Raw genomic sequence first — 19,149 nt, forward strand, 5'->3', positions numbered from 1 at the left:
TCATACCTGCTGTAAAAAAAGAAGTGGAAGAGATAACTGGCACAGCCACCCACTGTATTCTTGTAGCTACGGTAAAGGTATTGTCAGATGTAAATAGATGCTTTAAAAGGTTCCTCTTTAAAACCTCAAAAGAAATGTTACAGTCTGCATTCATGAGGTCAGATAATGCTTCAGGTTACACTGATGCAACTTCACTGACATCAGCGGAGTTCTAGTCGTGTCACCGAGGCCGCGGTCTGACCTGGTGACTTTGCTACTATTTTAGCAGGAAGGTACGCAACTCCCGCCTGATGCTGCTCTCGCGCTGGCGTGTACTGGGAACAGGCACCAAATTCCAGTAAGGTAAAATAGATTTAAAGGAGATCCAGTTCCAAGTTGTATTAAATTTAGACAGCCATGTCTGTATAGTAAAGGGATTTCGAATGATTTCCAAGAGGTTCTACTCGAAGTGTTACAGTGAGAATAAATACGGCGTCTAATTTACATCCCCCTGACTGAGGGCGAATAGTCTTGGAAGCCGAACTCCCTTCACACTCCTTTTATACTTATGCTGCTTCATTGTCTTCCGAGGAGTTAGATTTCATTCACACGGGTAAAAGTAAGACAAGAAACAGACACTTGATCTTTATTTCTGCCACACCATATATTTCACCGCACCAGAGGGTTGCATAGTCTGTTAGTCAGGCTTTGATGTTTCAAGTGGACAAGTGCACAGTGGCGTTTTAGGTCAGGGTGCCTTTTATCATCAATTTAATGGAAATGTATAAGGTAACCTCTTCCAGAATAAGGTGAAAATACCAAGGCACATAAGAAAATGTACTTATCTAAGTAAATAAGTACTTGGAATCATTGGAGGAGGAGGGGCAGAGAGAGAGAGAGAAAGGAAGGAATAAAGGAAGAAAGAAAAAAGAAAATGTGAAGTTCCAGATTTCCGTGCTCTCTGTCAGTATTAAATGGTTGTAACAGCCTTTATGCAAGCCAGTGTTTTGGTCACAAATTAGGTACTCCAAATGCCACTTCTGCTGGGGCCTGGCTGAATACTGACATTACCAGTTACTCTGGTATTATCATCATGGCAAGCTTCTAAAATACTACATTCAGAATATTCCATAAGTAAAATGTACAGCCTTACCTACATTAAAAAACTCCCGGGAGACCTTGAAGTGAGAGATCACTTTATCAGGCTTCTCTCTCTAATAGAGTTTGGCAATTTGCTGCATGAAAATAATGGAGAACCATTGAGTTTAAATTGAACATCAGCATATTGTGCTTTCATGGAGCCTATTTCATGCTGATCAACATTGAAATGGTATTGTTAAAAGAAAACATCAAAGAAATGAAAAAGAAAAAATGGGCTAAATACAGCATGCACTGGGAAGAACAAGAAAAATATAATTGTCACATCCAGGTCAGTCTGGTTTAAGAGCTGCTGTAGCAGAACTAAATGCCCATGAAGAAACATTGTCCTTGCAGTTGGGGTTGCTCTGACTGGGAGGTCGTTGTAAGCGGAGTTCGTTGTAGGGAAATCAAACTATAATTCCTTCCAATTTGTGGGCTAGCGCCCAAGTGCCCCAGCCTGGTGTAACTGAGCCGTTTTAGCTAGCTCTTAGGTGACTGGAGAGGAGCATATTAGAGTCATTGGCTTCTGTGTGAAACTAAAGGTAGCCATTGTGGGCGGTTTCAGCTTCTGAACTAGCGACCTTTTGGGAGGTTCACTAAAGTCAGCGGGAGTCTGATTCAGTCACATTTTGGACCACACGAGTAAGTTGTTTTTCCTAGCTAATGTGCTTTACTGGAGGGAAGAGGCATAAACTTCTCCATCCACCACTGGAGGAGCAGCGCTGACTGCAGGCCAGGCCGTCTTAGCTTAACAAATGAATTACCTCAGTCCGCTCCTTAAAACTTTTTCCTGTTTTCAGGTTTTCCAGTAAATGTATATTTGACACAACTGCTTCTGCAGTGTTTGTATTAAGGGGGAGCAGAGGAGCAGCTTTCTGTATTTTGTTTTAGGCAATAGTATTTTTCTCTCTTATTTTTTTTTTTTATATATATATATAAAGTATATATTTTCACAGACCTTTTAAAAAGCCCCAGGAGACATTTTTTGGTTGAAAGAATGGGAAATGTAGTCTTCTCATGGTATTTTCGTTCCAGGATGGTGGAGGTACTAAAAGAAAACAGTGGATATACATTATTTGGGACCCACAAGCGGCTCCCTTGAGAATTAATAACCCTGTGAAAAACACATATATGTGCTCGAATACCAAGGGAGCAATTTTATTTGGGTTTTTTTGCATACCACCATGTCTGACTTCATTCAGTTTCCTCCAGAGCCCAAACATACAGTCCTCATCTATGTTGGTGATAACCTCATGAATATCAAATGCACCAGAAAAAAAAATACCACTCAGGTTGCAATATTCATTCCTTGCTCTTTTGCTGCTCCCATTCTTACCCATTTGCACTAAAGTTAGTAAAGAAGAGCCAAGATCCTCGCAGCTAGTGAGATTAGTTTGACATCTATTTCAGGTGTCTTTAACATGAATGACCCTTTTGGGATGAAATATTAGCGAGATAGGAAACAGCAAAAGCCCGCTCTGAGCAGTGGTGTGAAGTTTACCTCAAGTAAATGTGAAACAGCCTTCCTCAGGAGGAGAAATGTGTAGTCAGATGGCAGCTGAGGGGCAGGCTGCTGTCTGAAGAGGGACGAGTCCAGAAGAGATGTAGGGAATGACTGAAGAGGTGATGATGAAGCCTGAGCGTGCAAGGAAATGCTGACGGCAATCAAAGGAAAGCTGGTGTTGGAAAGGCATGGGTGTATACTCCATTCAAGTGCAGGTGAAGTATTGCATCTTCTTAGATTTGTAGTGAGCATATTGCAAAAATTGAATCATAGGTTTGTATAGGTTGGAAGGACGTTCAAAGGTCAGCTAGTCCAACGTCTTGTATCTGGAAACCCTGCTATACTTAGTACTGCCTGATCCATTTCCCACTTGTATTAATCAAAAAAAGAAGCACCCTCTGTTAATAGGAAGCCTGGCAGGAGCTGAAGGCATTCATAGGATGAGGCTTCTGCTGACAGTCCTGGTTTTGCTGCTTCTGGTTTTCTAAGTGTTTTCCTCTTATCACTGTGTAGTGCACACTGGAAATGATCAATCAAGGCTCATGCACAGGATCTTTTCATGCTAGCAAGAGAAAAATCAATTTGTGTTCGAAGGAGTAAACAGTAGTATGAGCTTCATCTCCCCAGAGTGAAAATGGGTTCCTTGATAAAGGAGATGACAATGAAAGCTGAGCTCTTGATGTATAAGCACATAGGTGCTCAAATGCAAGAAATGAGAGTGGGTTCCTACATTCATTTAACATGCTACATTTATCTTTCCAATAAAACAAAGATAGGAAGAAGAGATTACTTGTTGAATGCCAATTGTGCATCAATAAAGCCAGAGGGATTGTTCACGAACAGTTTATCCAGATGAAAATGTAGTTGGTGAGTTCTGGCAAAGACATTATTCATTGTGTATTTCTGCTTTCTGACACTACATTTGAATTTTCAGAACTATTCTGACAAGTCTGTTGGAAGATTTTGTTGCTAACATTCCTGGGAAATGCCTGCTGTCGTATGTAAATTACAGGGGAAAGAGACTTTATATGATTTTTCTGTGCCACAAAACCAAATCCTGATCTCATGCAGGTTATAAATTGTCCAGGAGGTAAGAGTGGTCAAGGAACTGTTGAATGAATAAATGGAAGGTTAGATCAACATGACTCATCAGATATCCTAACCGTTCACCCAATGTCATTTGATCTGCATAACATTAAAGGCTACTATTCCCTCGCTCTTAGATTTCTACCCTCCTTCCCTCCCTTTAAAGTTTAGCACTGAGCCATCCAAGCCATACATTAAACCTTTGGTTCCACATCATTTAAGTTCTGTTCTCTCTCTTGTGAGACCGAAATGTGAAAAGAGCCTTATAATGCTGGCTTGTATTAGGTGGAATATTTTGACCGTCTGACCTTTCCTTTTTCCTTCTTTCCTTTTTTTTTTAGCAAGCAGTATTTAAAAGTAAACATGAAGCGTTTTGATGCAAAAGCGTTTTGCCAGATTAAAACGAAATTGGAAGATGAGTTCAGTGTAGCATGTCGCTGTTGTGAAATCTTTTTGTTTTGATGGAAGTTTTATTACCTCGGGACGTCTGTCTGCAGCTTATGTAATATTCCCTGTTCTTCAGTCTGGGGTTACTGAATGCACTGCCGGCCGAGGGAAGGGCTCACGATGTGAAGTGCAACTACGCAGTCTGACAGAAGCCAAGTTCCTGGAATCCGTCCTTTCGGTTGAGTTAGCCCATGCTGCTCTCAAAGGAAGAAAAGCACCAAAAGTGTGCACAAATGCAAGCTGCGCCCTCCTTTTTAGAATCTGATTACTGATGGAAGCTGGAGAGGAGAGCGGGGTGGAGGATCACATAATGGGTCCTAAACTACTTGATTTTCATTAGATTAGGCAAGTGATGGTATGGGATGGATGTCCAATCTTGACTAAACTACAGGAGGAACGTGGCGTTTTATTAACAGCAGTTCTAATAACAATTTGTTATAGGGCTAGTACTCGAGAAGGTGATGAATATTGTATCTGCTCTGTTTCATTCTGTCCTGATAAATCTATGCTCGGATGCCATGGTTTGCCATGTGGGCCTGCTCGCACTTGTTAGCTGAATGCAAGTGTTTATGGACAATTAAACCTGCAATTTTTGATTCACAGCTTGAAAGGTTGAGAGGTTGTTTTTTCTTTTTTTTCCAGGATAGACTAAGTTTCTAATAGATCTGTGCCTTTCAAGTCTCTTAGAATGTGCAACTGTAGCATGAATTTAGAAAAATGGTCTCATTTCTTTAGAAATCCATTAATAGTAATGTACTGAAAGACTCTTACATTGATCTTCTCTCTGATAGCCATGTTGTAATAATTATTCTTTTAATGTTTGCATCAATCTAAATGTTTTCCTCTTTGTGCTAGCTCCTACTTGGATCTCCCTATATGACAATCACAGCACTTTGACATCTTGCATTACTTTAATACCAGTGATTCAAAACAAAGCAATGCCAAAGGGAACAAAAGTTCTGTCAAGCCATTAAAATCTTCTTTGCCATTAACACAATTAAATTGATGCATGAACATTTAAAGTTATTAGCAAGTGCTGCCAGCAGAAGCTGGTTGTGATTGCATTATATATAGTGGGCTTTATTAAAGTAAAATGGTATGTTTATTGTTATTAGCATCATTAGTTCTGAAGTAACATAAACAGGGCTGTGAATTGGGAGAGGACTGTGAAACAAGTACGAACATGCTCTGCCCTGTGTTAATAGTCAGGGACACAATTATCACAATTAAGACATTTCTAAACAAAGGAATACACATGGTATCTTGGCTAACCATTGAAAATGGCATGTGTAATGGTAGGGAGGGGTGTTAAATGAAGAGAGGACTTCTGTATCTCTGCTGCTCTCACTCTTCCCAGTCTGACTCACTCAGCTGGATTTTGGGCTGCTCCTGTTCCTGCTGTGAGAGATTTTGTGGTTGGTGTGTACACTGCAAACTTATTGGGGCAGTACTTGTTTTGTTTTCTCATATTCCAACATACCAATTTTTCAATGAAAAAAATCAGGAGTGTATTAGAGACATATGTGCTCCCACTGCACATTGCAGTAATACCTGTGCTTGATAATCTTTTGGTTGAAGTTAACTATATTCCTTGCTGAATGGAGAGTTGGTATGAGGTATGGAAAACACAGATTAGCAAAGAACTTACAGGTATTGAGAGGGAAAAAAATGATTTAAGTGAAAAGTAGGGGGATGAAGGAAGGCCAATGAAGTGCTGGAATATCAGGTCTTGAAGTATGAGGGTGGGCTGCATCCCTATTGCAGTTAATGCTGACCATCCACTGGAAGTTCTCAGCCTAGGTTTGTTAGGTAGAATGTGAGCTGAGATGAAACTGGGTGCAAAAGGTAAGGCTCTTTTTTTGGTCGGTTGAATGTTTTTAAGTGATATTATGGAAAATTATAATCTATAGTTGCTGAAGTAGATAAAAATCACTAATATTCCTGCAGTGTAGTCATGTTCATGTGAGTACTTCTTTACCAAGATATTGATGAACTGTTGGAAATTCAGAGAACAGTAATGAAATAAGCCAAAGGGATGGAATATCTTGTTTATCAGGAAAGAAGGTAAACATTGAACATGCAGCATTTCAGAAAAGTGGAGTATAATTCTGCATGTCTGTGCATGGTGTAAGTGCGAAGGGAAGTAAAGAATTACTTAGAGTAGTGGGAAGAGCTCTACAGAAAGGCTGAGGTGACTCTGAAAGCAAAACTTTAACAATTATCACAAAAAAGGGCCAAATAGTTTACAACGCTGCTCCATATTTTATTAAGGGAAGGGATGGGAGACCCATTTCCCTACAGTTTTTGGGTCAGACTCGCCGTACTACTAGAAGATATGGGGAAAATGTGCTACATTAGCAGAGCGTGAACTTGGTGATCTAATAGGTCTTTCTGGTCTTTGACTTTTGTAGCTGTGTGGATTTATTCTTGAAGCTTAGTGCTGGCTGAAATACAGGAGGAAAGCCATGGTCAGTGCTTTTGGTCAAGCTCTATAGCAGATTAGGATGACAGGGATTAAGTTTAGTCATGAGTGTCTTTTACCAAACTAGTTACTGAGGGCAATAAGGTGGAAGCATTGGGCAGAAAAGTCTTGCTGAATATTTATGGTACGAAGCACTTACCTGTTTTTTGGTACCTTCCTGAATATTGTCTCTTCCTCTTCTGCTGTACCCCCGTGATAAGGACCCGTCATAACTGCCTGCAAGTGCTACAAAATGGTTGTACATACAGGTCATGTCTGCCTGTTGTTCATGTAGTCGGTCACAGTACCTAGAGGTTTTGTGCTCTTTCATGTCCCTGGAATAAGGGATTGTGGCAAATGCTGTAAGTACCATTTAAAGAAGGATTTTCAATTGGAACACATGAAGGGCACCACTGCGTGTGTGCGTGGGTATGGTTGTGTACATAGATATATTGCATCTTTCTAAGGGGAGAAGGAATATCTGTCAAACCTCTCGAGGTGCATTCCTGTGTGCTGTTCAGTCTTCAGAGGATACTTAACCTGCAACAGGCTGATGAAGTGAGGGACAACAAAATCAGCAGCCACCCTTATAGTCCAACCAGTATTTTACTACAGTATATGTTTAAGAGCTGTCTTGGCTGTTAGCCTATTAAGCTGTAGGATAAGATAGTTGATGATAACAGCTTTCTCCTAACTGTTATCACCTCTGTCCTTCACTGCAGCGTGCAGCAAGTTAAACCAAACCTTGCCTTCTATCTGAAGGCTGCCGATAGGAGTAACAGTGGGATCTTCTTCAATTACAGAAGTTTCAGGCAATTCTAGTGCCAGTTCTCAACTGTGAGGAAATCAGAGTACTTTATTGCTTCAAAAGTGTCGTTAGTAGCACAAAGTGGCGCGGAAAAAAACCCCAACTTTTGACAAAATGGGTCCTGCTGATGATTTATGTTGATCTGAACTGGAAAATCTGGTAGGCAGCAAGCGTGGATACAGCAGTCTTCAAGCAGAGGCAGTTGCTTGTTAGCTGTTCACCTGTGTGGTTGTAGTGACTGAACTTTGCATCCAGCACCTGACTAAACATTTCTTTTTTTCTTTAAACCTAGGTTACCCTTCCCAATGACTCCAGCTGTGTGGAAGAAATATTACGGGTGAGTAATACCCTTTGCTTTTGTATCTTCTGTATAATTGTAGTGCTGTTATTTCATCTTTCATGGAGAAGGGTTATATGGCTGTCTTTAACAGTGTAGTTAAATAACAACATATTAGTGGGTCTGTATTAAAGAGGCACAGCCAAGTGGGAGGCCCATGGTGCTCCTTAGTGAGTAAGGTCGGTTCTCCTAATACTCTGCATCTGCCAGCTTGTCTCGGTCAGGATTTACACGTGTTCCTGTTCTTTTTTAAGCTCTCAATCTCTGTGAGTCTCTCCGGGACGCATTTCTCTCCTACCCTGAGGTGGAGTTGCCTTAATTCTGCCATTCACAGACTGACTTAACAGTCTTCCTCCTTCTTCCCCCAAACTACAGTTGCTCATCGTTCATGGTTTTGTTAAAGACCTACTGACATTTTTTTCTGTGAGCTCTGGTCAGTGGTTGAATACAGAAAATTAAAACAACCACTCCAAACTGAGCATGGCTTAATTGCAACAAGATCGTATAACAAGAAAAAGGGGAGTGTACACAAGTAGTATATGTGTAAATCTGCCTTACTTTAAGTGTAAGATGGGCTTTTCCTCAGACACCGGAGCTTTGGGGTCCCCTGTTGGCAGTGAGATTTGTCTGGGGGCAGGTTTGCAACCCACCAGTCCCTATCTGGGATTTAGGTTTTTATCCTCACGCGTTGAGTTTGCCGTCTCTCAGAGCTACCTCCTTGGGATTGCCAGCCAACCTGCTGGTTTTCAGTGTAGAGGAGATAAAATTTCAGTGGGAATTTGTGCCAGCCATGTCCTTGTCACTAGGAGCAACTGGTGCAAACTAACCCAGACCTGAAATCATGTGTAACAATCATGCCAACTTGCTTGCAAAGACATGGACTTGTTCTTGCTTATAAAATAAAATAGGCTTCTCAGTATTCATTGCAATCCAGAGTTAAATAGTTTGGGAAACTTGCTCCTGTTTTGTGTACACACATTATCTTGGGATGCTATTGATGTCCTTATGGGTTGCCAGTGTTGCTGTAGAAGTATGTTGAACCGGCAGGCAAGCATGCGTGTGCAGGCCTGCAGTAACAGAGGAGTATGCATCTGCATGTGCACCCAGCAGGAATGAATGCAAGGAAATAAATAAAATTTAGTTTCAGCCTTCAAAGTGAGCAGGGGTTTATTACCTATAGAACACTAAGGGAGCAAAAGCAAAGAAAATGTTGAAAGGCTGTGCGAAATACTTGGTACATTTTAAATGTCTTCTTCCCCCGTTTCTATATTTCAATTAGGTTCATTACTATAGTTGGAATGAATGACTTGTTAGCTGGGGAAAGCAGTTGTTTTCAGTAAACAGCATCAAAAGGAAATGTGATGTAGCGAATTTCAGGGATCAATCATCCAGGTGACAGTTTTAATGTGGGAACAGTGCGTATAAATCACAGGAAGCAGAAATGTCTTTTTTCTAATCAAGAGGAGGTGATCCTATTTCCTATCCCATGACTGTAATTTGAGTCAACAAAAAGAGGCAGAATGTCCCAGGCTTCCTTCTGAAACCTGCTGAGATCGGTGCAGGACTTTCTGTTGTCTTCAGAGGATGGGGATGAACTGCAGAGTCCCTGCAGCTGCAGGCAGCACCTCCTGCCTACCTCCTGTAGGCTGTTAAACTTGGGGGGACTCTTGGGGTGGGCAGAGCAGGGATTTGGCAGGTTTCCATGTCTCTGGGGATCTGTCTCACAAGGGCATGTAAGGGGCACCCAGAAAAGGGATACGAACCGGCAGATCTTTCTTGGCTGCTGGGTGTGGATGCCCGAGGCACCCCCCGTGCCCAGCCTTGCCATCCAGCCATGGAGCAAACCTGTCAGCCATAGGCGCGGGCATAGCCAGAAGCCATCCCTTGCCTGCGCCGGGGAGCAAGTATGGACTTGGCACGCCGCAGGTGGGCACGGGACCTGGGCCATGGTTTGTCTGGGGTGCACGCTGCCTCGCCACATGCGCGGCTAGGTAGGTTTGCGTGCTGTTACATGGCAAGGGTGGCTTAGTATGCCATCGGCATGGCGTTAGGCAGCTCTGGGCGCTGACAGGCTGTCTGCAGCCTTCTTGTAACCTGTCTGCAAGCAGGCTGCAGGCTGCCAGGAAGGCCCTGGGTGTATGAAAGCAGCAGATCACAGAGCCACTTCTGGGGCTGCCCGTCAAAGGCCGAGCAAACCCCGGTCCCAGTTGGTTGCCTTCAGTGGCAGCGTTTTAGGCTTTCAACTTCATATGGTGCTGAAGCACGCGTGGAAGTAGAAGGAACAGAGTTTTGTCAATTACTTCATTGTTCTCAAATTTATAATGCAGAATAAGCTAGCGGGAAATGTGTTTTGGCTGCATGCAGAGTATCATATTCTACTTGATAGGCAACAGAGAGAAAATGAGTAAGAGAATGTGATGCCCAGCAGTGGTCAAAATTCAGTCTTCAGGCTCCCCGTGGAAGCCCTGTATCAGGAGATTCAGGCTTTCTGCTCCAGATGAAAGGGTGACCCTTGGTTTCAACAGCGATTTGTGCTTTGAGAACCTGGACCAAGTTCCCAGTCTGGCCTTTTGGGGCCATGATGTAGGCTTTGAAGAGCCTTTGGGAGTGTGGGCCTCAGCTCCCTGATGGCAGCTTCCCCAGGTAAAAAAATAGGCTGTTAACGTTTCCATCCTGTCAGGGACATTGCAGAGGTAAACAAGAAGGATTACAAGACAGTCAAGTCCCGAAGGTAGACAGATGGGGCTGTAATAGCGTGCATTTTGACCAACCAAACCATCGGCAATGACCGGCAATTTCTGCTCTGGGCCATGTCCGCTGCTGAGCTGTGCGCCCCAAAGTGCCAGAAGAAGGGTGCTGCTGCCTGCCTCACCCTGCCCCTGCCAGTCTCCCTTTAGAGCATTTCATGCCTTGAAGTTTGCTTTTTTCCTTTTTTTTAAGTCAGGGAATTATTCAGTTTCACCCCTTAGAAAGACTCTTGTAGGTTTTTTTGCTAGACTTTACAAGGAAGAGGGACCAAAGCTAAGATCTGTGACCTCTGATTTTACAGAGCTCTTTTTTCAAGCTGAACTTGATTAATGGTTTTTGTAATTGTAGAGGTTTGCAATTCCTAATCTCTGTCGTCTTTTTTTTTTTCCTCTAGAAAAAGAAGGTTTAATTGAGTTCATGGTCAAAAATTTCCAACCGAGTGAGGGGAAAGGTCTTGAGTCCATTCAGACCCCTGAGTCTTCAGAGACGAAATTTCACAGTCCTTCAGATTTCCTGAAACACTTAGCCACTTATGTCATCCTGTGTAAATGCTTTAAGGACTGTTCCTGATACTGCAACCAAAGGTTAATGGCAGACCAGTCTCATGTTGATTTTGCTTTTCTAACCAGGATGGCTGAGAAGGTTGTTAAAAATAATAATAATAAAAATAATCTCTCTCGCACAGCTAAGGCCAAGCTGTAAAGGTAGTACAGAAGATACGCATTTAATACAGGTTGCTAATACCAAATTGAAAGATGAAGGCAAATACATTGGTGATCAGTACACTTTTTTCTCTTCCAAGACGTGGCTTAGTTTTTTAAACCAACGCAATGGCTTTGACAGTGTGGATAACATGGAAGACAGGCAATCAACAGTGTGCGTGTGCGCGCGTGTGTGTAATTCACATTTTATTAATATGGATTTAAATTAAGTTGTCACTTGCTATGTGCAGCCATTGAAAAATGAGTTCACTGAAATGTTGTGATACAAAGTGCAGATGGGGCGGGAGAACTGACATTTTAAACCAGTATTCTGGAGCTGTTACTTGTGCCACTTGTACCAGTGCCTGACATCAGTGTGCCTTGCTGTCATTGCGCGTTATGTGAACCATCGTGCTGGCGCAGGCGTAGGGGCGTGTGTAGGTGTGACGCTGAGTGTGAACTAGCAACGATCCTTTTTCTGCCTATAGAGAGCACAGGAGGGACCTCCCTTAGCATTGGTTTGCCTCTGGGTAAAGAGATGATAAGCACACAACATTACATGGGAAAGAAAGGAAATTTTATTTAACTAAATTTTCTTGAGGACTTGTAGTGTAAATTGAAACTCTGGGCTAGGTGTTTAGGCAATTGATTAGACATAATCCCGCAGAAGTGAGGCTCTGGTCTGTACACATAAAGCTTTCGTGTCTGTGTTGCTAACCATCTGGGCAGGCACTTCTGTCTAAAAATCTGTCCCTACTTAGAGGAACAAAAGAATTCTTGTAGGTGCATATTCGCCGTGGTAAGGCATCAAGTAACTAGATGGACTTCTGATGTTATGTGGACAGCTGTGATATTAATTAAAAGCTTTCTAGTCTGGAAGCAAAACAAATCCTAAATATAATTCAGATTGTAATTAGTGTAAAAATGACTGGAGTTAAATGAGCAAAGTCTATAATTTGTATGGTCGTCTATTCTTCTGATGACTAGCTCATGTCTAATGATATTGGAGAATATGTAAATTGATCAGCAGGTGAAAATGCCCTTGACTGGGCAAATTATGTGTCGTATTACCTTCCTCATGCCAACTGAAAGCATTAACGGGTTTAATATGTGTCATCCATAGCTGAGGTGAGCTGTTCACAGAGCAGAATTAGACTGTAACAGATATAGCCCATTATTTGCCCCTCAGTAATTGTTTTCTCTTCTAAAGTACAAACCAACATTGAAGAACGATGCTAAACCTAATTATAATAATTGTAATTTGAAAAATACAGGTATGCTGTCCAGTGTGGTTACAAATGCACTTAGTAGCTGACAGGCAGTTTAAATATTTTCATGTGGAAGCTGGGGGCTTGCTGGGGAGGACATGATGTGAATTTAAAATGATTACCCAGACGTCATTGGACAAGTGAATAACGAGCTGACTGGCCTAGTAAACCATGTGAACCTGTCAAATATGGGAACACGTTGGGGAGGAGATGATGTCAAGTAACAGTAACTTAGCAACCTGGCATTTAGCTGTCCAGAGAATGAGTAAGAGTAGCCACTTTTAAATAGCTGAGTAAATAAATGAATCCCTATATGTCTTAGGTGTGCTATAAAAATAGCCCAGCACCGTATGTTTTGTGTCAAGCTGCTTCTTTCTCCAGGATAAGGTGATTTATTATTTCTATTGAAATGAAAAAATGGATTGAAAAGTTAACCCACGTGTAAATGTGTATCTGCGGCCTTTGTCCCTCATCTGGCATGCAGCCTTTGGAAGTGTGTAAGGAACAGGTAATAGCCTGCTTTGAAAAAGGCAATGTGTTACAACTGTAGGGTTTTTTTTCCTTTAGACTTTGCTTATGTACATGAAGATTTGGATGGATAAAACCAATTAATTTCTTAGCAATTTCCAAGCCATTGCATTTTCAGCTTTTTATCAGCATTTTCTCAATGGAGGCAGAACCAGTTTCTGCTCTCACATCAAAATAAATCAAGGGGTAATTCCACTGACCTCTGATCTCATTTGAGTTCATTGAATTCTTATTCCTCACACACTGGTATAAATTGGCAGCAGCTCCACTTACATTGCTGCTGCTGTTTGTCGCGAATGAGTGATTTAGATCGCTTAAGGAATCACCGTCAAAGGTATTAGCAAAAGTGGTTTTAATATGATGTTGTAAAAGTACAACTTAACAGAGTTCAATGGCAAGGCTCGCTCTATTAATTACTGCATGGAAGAATCATACAAAGGAAAATTGAGTTACGCTTGAATTAGACCGATTCACAGAGAGACTGGGGATGCAAAAGGGTACGGAGGACCCTCTCATTGAGTCACGAGGTTCAGAGTAGACCTCCTTGGTTTCTAAACTCCTCATGGAGCTTAGGTGCGACTAGGTCCAATCTTAGTCTCAGATGGACAACGGTTTATGTCTAAGGGATTATATATGCAAAATTTATCAATTCAGCATGCAATCAAAGTTATCAAGACAAAATCAAAGTTACCATACTACAAGGTTATGCGCAGTATCGGTCGCTTACCAAAGATCTGCCATTGGTAAAAGGTCTCTCTGCCTCGAGGAGCAACCTTGAGAGGTGTCCCAGCTTAAGGGGAGATCACTGCCACGCAGCCATGCTGCCTAGCAGGGAGAGCTCAAAGAAGGCTCACTTAGGCTGCCATATTTATAGGATAAAGTGGTTGGCTTGTAGTCAAATTACATGCAATAGGAAAGGTAGGCATATGAGGCTCCTTGTACCCACAACTTCTTTTGTTGCTTGATAAATGAGTCTTGGAAAAGCCACCCACTATTCATGTGTCAGTTGCATGATTGGTGTTCCAAGCTCACATGCATCGATGCTGACTGGTCCTTTGTGGGTTTTCAGAGAATAGTTTGAAACTAGAGGTGTTCATGGCCTGGCTACGGCTCAGGCCTTTACCTCTTCCAGAGCCTGCACCAAACCACTTTCAGTCTGGTCAGGGAGTCAAGCGCACCCGTCACGCTCCACCCAGTGACTACAGTCAATCTACTTTATCAACTCATAGAGTGGTAGTACCGCTACCTCTTGGCTCTATGTCATAAATATGCAGCGTATTGCAGATCAGTGGTGAGAGTTCAATTATTTTAGTTTAAGTGTTCTAAGTAATGTTAGTTATATACCATGTTACATACAGAATCAGTTGATTGTATATGTTTTACATGCTGGATTGGTGTAATTTGTTTCATTTTTTGCCAAACTGTTACACAGAATGATTATAAGCAATAAACATCATAAGGTTAAAACTAACAAAACTACAATTAGATGTAGCATCAAATTCAAAATTCCAGTTGCTATTGGTGACCATCCAAAAAGAGTTTCCCACCAGTGATGTTCTCCATCTTTCTTCACTCTTTCCAGGAGATGGTGTATCTCCTCTGCATCGTTATGGACAGTAATTAGGGGTTTTTGTCCGTTGTTCCAAATTCGTTTTAGCAATTGACTCAGGTCATCATGTTGCAACAGTTTTCTCACCAATGTGAGATTCATTCCAATGGGGATAGGCAATAAATCTTGATATGATGTACAGTTAGATTGTAGCAATTGGTGTGTTGTGACAGGAGCTGAATAGTTAGTCACATCCCATAATTTTGGTAAAATTACAAATACAGATACCTGAGTGATTATATGTCTCTACAGTAGTGTTGTCCATAGATACAGAATCACAGAGGGTTCTCATACAAACACATCCATTTCCAACATATATAAGCACAGTTTCAGGGGTTTCATCAGGATGTATTTCAAAGTGACAAACATTTTGTTCAGTGCCAAGACAAATGTCTTGGGCCTTAATGGTATTACTTTCACAAATAAATCCCTGTTTTTCCCGTACAACACATGCATCAACATCAATAGTTTGCCATTTGTTCCTGTTTTGTTGGGCCCCTACTCTGTGTTCTAACAGAGAGAGGACAGTTCCACTGTGATGTGATCCCAGTGCAATGACGGGGTATGTGGTGGACACCGAAGCATTGCGTATTGTCAAAACAAAAGCTGCGGCTTTACTGTTGGTGGGGTCATAAGTGTGATTAACTAGATGCCACCAAGACTGGAAATTCCTTTCGAATTGAGGAGTTTAGAAAGCAAGGGGGTCCACTCTGAACCTCGTGACTCAATGGGAGGGTCCTTCATACCCTTTTGCATCTCCGGTCTCTCTGTGAATCAGTCTAACCGGAGTGTAACTCAATTTTCCTTTGTATGATTCTTCCATGCAGTAATTAATAGAGCGAGCCTTGCCATTGAACTTTGTTAAGTTGCACATTTACACCATCATATTAAAACTACTTTTGCTAATACCTTTGACGGTGATTCCTTAAGCGATCTAAATCACTCATTCGCGACACATTAAATAAAAAGGAGTTACCCCTGCATTACTTCAAGTATACATAAAAGCAGCAACTAGTCCTCTGCTCTGATGACTCTCTAGATGTAGTCTCACTCCAGAAAATGGAAATGCCGAGTAGTTCCTTGAGAATAGCTCATTCCTGGTTTGGTAGGTGATCAGCTCAATTCTTGTCTCAGTACCACCACAAGCATTCAGCAACAATTCCGGGAAGGTCAAAAGAAGCCTTTTCCCAGCATTTTGTGCACTGTCCAGCCGTATACACACAGGCACGGTGAAATGAATAGTTGGAGTCATTTGAGGACAGCCTGGTGTAGGCTTGAAGTGCAAAGGCTCTTTGGGAGTTGGAGGATGCAGCCTTAGGTCTTCCCAGTCTAGAGCAGACCCTTAAGAGAGAAGCTTGTCTTGGCCACTGTGAGTTACACCTCAATGCAGCAGAACAGGATTATTCACGTTTTTGGCCATTCACCTTTACAGTGGCAACATTGTGGTGCCACCCATGAGAAAGGCACCTCAGGAGCATTATCCCCAAGCTGTCTATATTAACTTGAAGGTACGTAATGTAGAAAACTCAGAGCTAGCTTCGGGCTAGCTGAGTAGGAAGTTGGCGTGAGGCAATGCTCAAGTACTTAGCTTATGCGGTTGGTTTTGTGGGCCACCGTTACACTGCTGGCATGGTACAGGTTAGGTATGAGAGGAGTTCACTTCTGATGTAGATATATACTATAAATCTGCTTTGTGCTGCCAGATCAACGCAAAGCAGACTGCATGCTGTTGGGGAGGTGACGGGGAGGAAAGGTTGACTGTCTGATCTGACAAATGCGCGTGGGTGTGCAGTGTTTCCTGTATTCGAAAGGTGGTGTTTTGCACCTGCCTGTTACAGGGATAAATGCCTCTTCAAGATGTAAGGCAGCAAAAGATTAGACCTTTGTCAGGACAGACAAGCAAGGTCTGATTCCGGCCTGCAGGCACATTTATCAAATAAAGGTTTTATTTTCATAGCGGTATTAAAGAAATTATTTAGCAAAGAACTTTGAAATGTAAAATCTGATCATTAAGTGGGTCTATTGCAGCCTGTCTACACTGTAGCAATAAAAAAAGATTACAAAAGGTATTCAGGAAAAGAGAGAGAGATTGCAGTGCACTACTTCGAACTCACTATTCTATTCTGTTTTCTTATCTCCTTAACCATAATATTTTAACATATATTTTTGTACTGCCAGATTGAAATATTGCTGATTTCAAGTAGTATTATATAATTCTGCTATCATTGCCAGATTTACCATTGCTACTAAAATTACTGTAACGTGAGCTGACATCACAAGGGTTTGGACATGTGTTACTGCTCCCGAAGAGAATGAAAACACTCTCATGAGAAATGAATGACTAAATGAGAAAGTGTTAATTCTTATCTGTGTTCCAAGCTCTTCAGCATCTCTTCTGCACCAAAACAACCGCTTTTAGTTTCTCTTCCTCATTGACAGTCACCTCAGAAATGATCCACTGCGTATTGCAACATGTTACATGCTCGGCATCCTCACTCTAATTCAGTACTCCGTTATGATAAAAATAATAATATTTTATGAGAATATACAAATAATTTTTTAAAAGCCAGTTCAAACAAGAAAGTAATTCAAGCAAAGTCATTGTCTCAGAGGAAAATATAATGTTTTGCAACTTCTGTGGAAGATCAGGTGCACCCTCTGCAGCATTTAAAAGTTTTGGTCGCTTCATATACTACTTTTTCAAATACCTCTAAGTTTCGTACTTCCAGAAATAACTGGAAGTGAGAGAGACAAAAAATGTGGGAAAATGAATTGATGGGGTCTTGTAGTTGAGTGGAGAGTATCATAAAACTAAGATTCCTATTCCAGATTTGCAGACCCATGGGACCTGACTTCCTGTCGTTTTCCATCATTGTGAATAAAGAGTAACTCCCTTATCTGTGAGTGAAAGTGCGAGAGAAAACAGACCCAGGGAATCTGGGATATCAGATCAACTTTGACCTTTTGTATGCTCCCATGAACAAAAAAGGCCCCAAGTGCTGAACTCAATGGAAAACTTTAGACTCTTCTACACTGTTACAGTGTTCGGCTTTAGCCGTACCAGGTATCCTCCCTTAAGGATCTCGTGGGCTGCACAAATTTATGTTGTATAAAAACGTGATTAGGAACTTCAGAGCCTGTTGTGTGCCTGTCCTGGAGTACTGCTGATTCCTAAATGACCGGTAACAACAACTACTGGCACGGTATGCAGCACGGTCAAGCAGAAAAGCCATCTGAAGCTCCTGTACTCCACTTACACATCTTCCTGCCAAAGGATTAAACAAAAAAATCTAGCCCTATTTTGAAATATAGGTAGTAGAATATTCCTCTGGTCTCAGATTAATCATTTCTGTTATTTCATCTTGTCCTGTCAAAATGAAACATGGTTAAATATGGGCATGGAGTATTTAAACTGCTAGCAATGTTACCTTTCATTTAAGTAGATTAATAATGTGTACTCTACTTAACAAATTGCTTTAGGCACAGAATGAAGACATTGAAAACATATTAAAATCGAGTTAGGCTTTCTGAAATGAATGAATGCTTTAGAAACAATTCTGGTTTGAAATGACAGAGTCTGTAGCATCTTCTGTGGCTCTTTATCTCACAAAAGGGAAGGGCTCCATTTTTGCAGCCCTGAGGGCAAGTGTTGTGGGTTTTAAGTCCGGGTAGGAAGCCTCCCCATAAGTCAGCACTGCTGAAGAAGCTGGTGGGGCCCATGAAGGATAAGTTGGCCATATGTGGTTAGTCAAGCGAAAAAGAGCTCGGAAAAGACTAGGCAAACTTGCAGTGTCCAAGGGAAGACAGGGCTGGGAGATGTAACTAAATGAATCTTCAGAAAGAGTTTCAAGAGCTCTCCTCTCTGAAATTCTTCTCTGAAGTTTCAGCTGGCCATGACAGTCAAAACCTAAAAAAAATTGGTTGATGGTTAAAAATATATATGTAAGGAAAAAAAACAGAGAAATTTAAAAAAATGGGCCAAAAAGGGGCCAGATACTTGAGGCATGCTCGGTTTCACTGCTTTAACTATACCTGCCATGTTGCAACCTTTGATGCTTCACGGCTCTTGTGCTCTTAGAAGGAAAATAAAGAAAACAGGACAAAGATGACACCTGGAGTAAACCTGAAGTTAGAACTTTGAATTTCACTGTTTTTCTCAGAGGAAATGGGTGAAAGTGTTCTGTCACAGCAGATACTGGAAATAGTTGTTGCCATTTTCTTCATGTACTTACTGCAGTCTAAATTTAACCCAAGTCATTCCTAATCTCTTCTTCTTAAGGCAAGAATACAAACACCAACTGAATTATGGGCCAAGAAGTATTTCTTCCTCAGAGACCCCCTGGATGAGCAGGTGGACTTTTCCTTTGAGAAGTCATGTGGTGACACGCTATCGGCCTTGCCAGCCCTCATGGGGTTTGTGGAAGCAGCCTAACATGGGAAGGCAGTCTTGCAGTCATCATCTGTCTTAAGTTGAAGTTATTCCACATTCTGCAGGGAGAAAAGCTCTGGAAGCCGCCTTTTTGCGGGAAGCAA

General features: G+C 41.7%; 1 protein-coding gene across 1 annotated transcript in view; it reads left to right on the forward strand.

The window, feature by feature from the left end:
* The window catches only part of AFF2 (ALF transcription elongation factor 2), a 343,526-nt gene that overhangs the window by 180,063 nt on the left and 144,314 nt on the right, over positions 1–19,149 (forward strand). The window contains exon 4 of the mRNA XM_082323594.1: positions 7,718–7,762. Coding sequence (XP_082179720.1) covers positions 7,718–7,762 — 45 coding nt within the window. The remainder of the gene's footprint in view (positions 1–7,717; positions 7,763–19,149) is intronic.

Source organism: Platalea leucorodia (assembly GCF_965183815.1).
Source record: "Platalea leucorodia genome assembly, chromosome: 10".
NCBI classification, from domain to species: domain Eukaryota; kingdom Metazoa; phylum Chordata; class Aves; order Pelecaniformes; family Threskiornithidae; genus Platalea; species Platalea leucorodia.